Source organism: Gavialis gangeticus, unplaced genomic scaffold (assembly GCF_001723915.1).
Source record: "Gavialis gangeticus isolate Ggan-Ray unplaced genomic scaffold, GavGan_comp1, whole genome shotgun sequence".
NCBI lineage: Eukaryota > Metazoa > Chordata > Crocodylia > Gavialidae > Gavialis > Gavialis gangeticus.
Window position 1 is genome coordinate 13,754,208 of NW_017729030.1, and position 6,872 is coordinate 13,761,079.

Genomic DNA, 6,872 nt, shown 5'->3' on the forward strand with positions numbered 1-6,872 from the left:
TACTGCCCAAGTGCAGCACCCTGCACTTGTCCGTATTGAAACGCATCCTGTTCCTGTTAGCCCACCCCTGTAACCTATCCAGATCCCTCTGCAATCTCTCACTCCCTGCTAGCTTGCTCACTTCCCCCCAAATCCTGGTCTTGTCCCAGTTACACCTGGCAAATTTCACAGCAGTGTTATAGTGGCTCCAGAGCTACAAAGATAAAATCCTTCTGGTGCACAAGCAGTGAAACTTTCCAGGACAAGTTCATTATTTTCCACTGCCTTCCACTTTGGGTACTCAACTGCAAGAGGAATACTAACTAGAAAACCTTATCCTCATTTTGTAGCGTCATAGGCAAGTGCAAATAGCTTTTATTTAATGTCTTCGAGCTGCACAGGACATTTCTGTGTCGGTGACAGCAGCACTGGGCGCAGAGGGGAGCCTCAAGCCTCCCCTCCCCGCAGCAAGAGCCACCTACTGGGCAGAGAAGTGCGCAGCACCGCCTGAATGAAGGGGGGAGACACCAACCTTTCTGCGCATGCGCCGCCGGCTGTGAGGCCGCTCTCCACCCCTTGCAGCTGTTCACAGTCCGGAGGAGGGGAAGGGAGAAACGTCACTTGTCAATCAACCTCTCCCGAGAGCTTGCGTTTAGGCATATTGCGCATGCGCCCTAAGCGAGTACTGCCTTCTGCCGCAAAACGGCAGCGGGCGGAAAATAGGCTGCTGTGTCCCCTTCCCGCCCTTCTATGTTTGCGATTAAACGTTTCGCTTTACGGCCCCTTCGCCCAATTCCGCCGAGATTAGCCGGGCGCGTGTGGGTGACGACATCGGAAGTAGCCGGCAGCGCGAGGAGGGCGGCCACGTGGGGCGCGTGCCGGTGAGTGACGGCGCTCGGCTTTGGCTCGGGGACCCCCCAGCCCTTCCCTCTCCCTCCCGCACATGTCCACCCCCCACCGAGCAACGGCGCCAACAGCCTCAGGAGGGGCCCCTCCCCCCGGGGGGGGTGGTGGTACGGGACCAGCTGCCCATTGTCCCCTGGCAGAGCTGCAAATCCAGGCCTCTCGCCTCTTGTCTTTCCTGGGTCCTCAGCGCTACAGGCTCACTGCCCCGCTCCTGGTTGTCATTGCCAGAGGGACAGACCTGCCTCCTGAGACACCCATGGCTGCCTCGGCACCTGTTTTGTTAAATCGCCCTGTCTCCACTTGCCCACTTGCTTGCATCGCCCAAACGTGTTTGTTTAGTGTCGTTTCCCACAGTTGAGAATAAAGCACGTGGGCATGTGCACACGTAAATACATCCCTCCTTGTTTTATGCAGCTCTGGTGGGAGATTAGCCAGAATCCCTTGCACAAAATGGCAGGACAAGCTTATTTCATACCCGACATAGTAATGCCAAAAGAAACAATTTAAACCATTTCGAAATGACACACTAGGGTCATGTTAGGTCATTTGTATCCCTTGTTCTTCCCCGTCTGTTTGCTACACATGGCTGTTGCGGTAGCTTTAATTTTAGCGGGTTGACCAGCCAGGACATTGTGAAGGTTCAGACTGTGTGAGTTGGGGACAGGAGGAAGGGGAAAAATGTGAGAAGGGGCACACCTGTAAAACCAGACCTGGGCATGTGTAGCAGGGAGAGGATTTGAAATGTGGGCCCCGTTTTAGTCAGGGAACAGAAGCTAGCGTTGAGTTTACCAAGCATTCAATCTGCAAACCAGGGTGAAACTTTACCTTATAAAGCAAATAAGCAGTGATGTGCCCTTTGGTTTTGTGTTTAATTGGTATTTTTACTCATCCCAATTTAACAGGTAGCGCAAATGTCTTTTCGAGGGGGAGGAGGTAGAGGTCGAGGAGGAAGAGGGGGCTTCAATCGTGGCGGTGGAGGGGGCTTCAATCGTGGCGGTGGAGGGGGCTTCAATCGTGGCGGACGAGGTGGCTTTGGACGGGGAGGTGGACGTGGAGGCTTCAACAGAGGATATGACCAAGGACCACCAGAAAGCGTAGTTCGTAAGTTATCCCAAGAGCCCTGTTTGTTTTAATTTGGGATGAGAGTTCCAGGTTTCACTGCAGATTTAAAAAAATAAATTTTATTGCAGTTTTGGGAGAGTTTATGCATCCCTGTGAAGATGACATTGTTTGTAAATGTACGACGGAAGAAAACAGAGTGCCTTATTTCAATGCACCCGTATACTTGGATAACAAGGAGCAGATCGGCAAAGTGGATGAAATATTCGGACAGCTACGAGACTTTGTATCCTTCAGAAGTACACTATTTGTGTTCGTGTCAGTTATTAAATAAGGTTGTCCTGTGATTTTTAACAATAGGTTGTCTTGTCTATGTATGAGAGATTTACTAGTTAAACCTGTGTAATTATGCAGGTGTATTTAAACTGATGAGAGTTTATACTAGAGTATCTCTCAGTATAGATGCTTGTCATGCTTTTGTTCTTGATTTAGCTTAGACTTTGTATAAAGCAACATAGGTGAGAATTAGTGTACATCTATAAGTGGAGTCTCTTGTTCTGGGTATTGTTAATAACAGTGAGTCATCCTATGGTTTTCTCAGTTCATAAACACTCAACCACCCCTACTCTTACCTTCTCCCAGAGAACTGCAACTGGTGTGTACAGTACTTGGGTATCTGAATTTCAGGCATTGATGATAATGTGAGTTAAGTTTGGGCTGAAGTCATTTGCCACTAAGTGAATAACTTGGGGAAAAATTTCCTGACTTCGGTTTTTCACCTGTTCCATGTCTTTTACTTCCATATCTCTTGCTCTATGAAGTTAAGGATTACTGCCTATTTGACCATCTTAAAAATGATCATTAATGATGCAATAGTTTTCTTATATCTATACTTTAGAATTGTAATGTCATTGCATTAAATGCCATTGCATTATAATACTGTGTTCAAGAAGCTATGCCAGTGTGTGTGTTACACGTTATTATAGTATTCCAAATGGTAGTGACTCTAGGATGGGTGCGTCTTTTTTCATTTATTGCTGTTTATGTTATTTGTAAGAGGCACAAAGAAGGTTAGGTAAACAGAAGAATAAACAACAAAAGCAAGTTTGACAGGCTTCTCCTTTCTCAGTAGGACTGTTAAATCTTTTCCTCCTTACTTTCTCACTTACCACAGCTGCTCAATGTTAAACTTTTACATATATTTGAAAATCAGAAAACATGGACTTGGGTCCATATTTAGCTTCCAGATTTTTGGCCCTCATTGTGGGGATGTTGACCTGAATGTAACTTGCTGATTTGCTTTTTCTTCTTCAGGATTATATTTGAATTTTATTTTGATAAAAAGCACATTCCTGAGGAAAAATTGAACTGAGTTGATTTTTGTAGTTCATTACTCCTTCTTTGTCTCAGACAAGTTAAAAACCTACATTACAGGATAGCACTCAAATTTGTGGTTTTGTAATTGCATTTAAGCTCTTCTAATGGATTTTTATTGCTATGTTGTTAAGGTTTAAAACACAGAGTGGAGAAAATGTAGTTGCATTAATGGGAGCTGTTGCTTGGGATAGTAGCAAAAATTCTGAGAAGTGATGTTTGAATAGTTAACCTACAAATAAAGTCAGTGCCTATCCATTTCTTGAGATAAATTATAATTTAAGTTACTTTTTAATATAGTCCTTAAGGAAAGTCTCAGTACTTTTCAGTTAAGTTGTCAGAGAACATGAAAGCCTCCTCGTTCAAAAAATTACAAAAGGTGAGTTTATTTTAAGATGCAGTAAAACATATATTCAGTGAGTAATTAGAATTCCATTTTACAAATGTTTTCATTATTTGCATTCTGAAATTTTTGGTATTGCACAATTTGGATAATCCATACCACAATTAAAATCCAAAAAATGACATTGTTTGATTAGGACCTTTTAAAATACTGTAAGCAACTTTGTATTGTGCATTTGTTTAATAAACACTTTAATGTCGCTTTGGAAATTTACTTCTCTTGTTACATGAAACTGTGTAATCCACCTTCTTTAGTATGCTAATTTCTGTAATTTTTAGTTCTCCAATAAACTTTTCCAGGCTCCTAAAAACATTGTATCCACCCTTATTCTTTGCTTTTACAAGGATTTTGTTCCCCTGTTCCTCAGGTAGGGAAGGGTATGGTTAACAGAAGAAGAAAATCTTCACTTTGAAACCTTACTCTGCTTTCTTAATTGGAAACCTTTATCTTTCTGAAGGCCATTTTCAAATATTTTGTCCATGTTATGTAGCTCTTTGCAAAGAAAGAACTTAAAATTGATAACATAAAGAAAAGATTAAGATCAAATTATGCTTGTGTGCAAGTGAGAGAGAGATGTCAAATATTAGGTTTTTTTGGCGTTCCTAAAGCCTAACAGTGCTGTTTCTCTTCCAGTTTTATATTGACCCAGCGAAGTTGCTGCCCTTACAAAGGTTTTTACCTAGACCTCCGGGAGAGAAAGGACCTCCAAGAGGTGGTAGAGGAGGACGTGGAGGAGGAAGAGGAGGTGGCAGGGGTGGAGGAGGTCGAGGTGGAGGTAGGTTTCTGTCAAGTAAACAGTTTCTGTAATTATTTTGTTAAGACCTACAGCCAAGCAAACACTCGCATGAGCAGTTGCTTTGTTAGCATGTTTTTAAAGATACATAGAAGACTTGTAAAATCTGTATTTCGTACCCTGATATCTGTCATATCCATAGCCAGCTGTAACTGAATGTAGGGACCTTTTGAAGTCCTGGGATCATATGGGCAGACCTAGGTCCCTCCACAGCTGAAAGCCTCTTACTTTTAGGTTCTGGGGAAGGGCCACAGATCCAGCACTCTAAAAACTTGTGTGTACAAGGCAGAATAACCAAATGTAAAGGCCACAAAATTGAAAAAAGCTTGTTGAATATAGGGGAAAACTTTGTTGTAGGAAGGTGTTCTATACTCCTGAAAGTAGTAGCAGATGCTCTATTTTGCAATAAAGCCTAGGCTGAACAGTATCCTTGATAATTTAATATGTGATAAAATCCTGTATTGAGAAATGGAACTGAATGAAGTGTTAGAGGTCTTCCACCTCTGCTATAAAAATGTAACTTTAGCTGCTTCGCAGAAAGATTGAAACTATTTCTTCATTAAAAGCCTGTTTTTGTTTTTTTGTTTTTCTTTCTTCTCTTGAATGGGTGTGCGCCATTCCCAAAAGAAGAATTCTAAAACATTTTATTGTGCATTTCTTCTAAGATAACAGCTTGTGGAGATACTTTGTAAAACATCATTTTTAAAGTTAGAATTTTGAAATTTTAAATTTTTTCTTTTTTTTAAAGATTCTAACATGTTTTGGATTGTGTGATTGTTGCCTCTCCCCGTGCCTGAAGAAGAGTATTTGTGCCTGAAAGCTTGCAAAGAACACTTTTTCCAATTATTTAGTTGTTATAATAAAAGATATCACATCTACCCAAAGAACCTTGTTTGCCTTGGTCTAAAAACTTTAAATTAGCTTTGTATTCCATGAATACTTTCTAGTATTTTGGAAGGAACAAAAGGAGCCCAGGAAGGAACTGGAGGTAATACCTTGAGAAAGAGGAGTAGGGCGTGGAACTATACATTCTGGTAATGCTGATGACTCTTGTTGCAAATTTTTCATGTGGAGGATGTTTGTTACATTCTTTCTTGTATACTGATGTCTTAAAACTTAATTTCTACTTCCAGGTGGCTTCAGAGGGGGAAGAGGTGGTGGAGGTTTCAGAGGAGGAAGAGGCGGTGGTGGAGGTTTCAGGGGTAAGTGGGCTAGAGCTTAAGTCAGGGTGTAAAAAGTAGTTCAGAATATCTAAATCCATTATTAAGTATTAACAGTGTACTTTTTCTGTTGCTTGTTTTACAAGGAGGTATACATTTGCACTAGATTTATGAAAAAATAAATAGTCTGTGCATCATGATAGGTACTCTAAAGTCTAAATTTCTCTTTTCTGTGTTATTTAAAACACAGTGCGGTGTCAGTACAAATAGTTTAGTACAAATAAGAGTGGATTTTACGGTAGACGGGTTTGTTTTTACATTTATGTGCAGAAACTACATAATAAAAGCAAACACTGCTTCAAGTAAAACCAAAATGTGAATTACTCAGTCCATGTTTTTCTCGTTTTCAAAATAGGCAGAGGACGTTAAAAAGTGGACCTTCAGGTTTCTGGCTTATAATATGATCCACAGAAGTGAAGAGCAAGAGGAATTTTCTAGGGGACCTGAAAAATAGAATTTGATTGTAAAGACATCAAAATAGTGAAATATTAGCAATTGCTGTTGTGAGTAATGGATACCTAACAACGATGAAGAGGAATGGGTCACTGATGAATTGGGGAGGCTCTTGATTCTTCACTTGGAATATACTTGACATTTTTTTAAAGCCACCTTAAGCAGTTTTTTATATTTTTACATCCTTCATTTCTTACAGACTGTTTTAGTTAATGTGTGACTTCATGTTGAAGTTGAAAGGAAATGATATACTGAACAAGTAAAAAGAAACTGCAGTTTCACTAAATGTAAAGATACAAGCTGTATTTCCAGAACTGAAGTCTTATTCTTCCTGTCTTTTTTTATTGTTGAATCTCTCAGTGCTTTGTATGTATCTCATGCTCTGTTTAAAACAAACACAAAAAATGTTGTCCTTGTTTTCTACAGAGTACATTTTTAAATAGTCATATTTTAAAATGGGAAGAAACTGTGGGGAATATTAAGAAATGTGTAATTTGATTTGTATAAATCTTCATGCAAACTAAAATGTGTCAGTAACACCTTTTGGGAAAGCCATTCCTTTAACAAGACATTCAAGGTAAATACCCATTACTTTTTTATTGGTCACCTAAACATAAATGCTGAAATGGATGAGAGAGGTCTGTTCTTGGCGCTCTGTTTTTTGTTTTTTGGTTTTTTTAAATGT

General features: G+C 40.4%; 1 protein-coding gene across 1 annotated transcript; it reads left to right on the forward strand.

Moving 5' to 3' along the window:
• The first annotated feature begins 631 nt into the window (after positions 1-631).
• Positions 632-6,822, forward strand: GAR1 (GAR1 ribonucleoprotein). Its single transcript, XM_019521969.1, is given in 8 exon segments — positions 632-724; positions 726-860; positions 1,788-1,986; positions 2,076-2,230; positions 3,638-3,697; positions 4,355-4,496; positions 5,648-5,716; positions 6,090-6,822. Coding segments are annotated over 8 exon segments (852 nt in total). The 5' UTR covers positions 632-646; the 3' UTR covers positions 6,104-6,822.
• Positions 6,823-6,872: the final 50 nt, after the last annotated feature.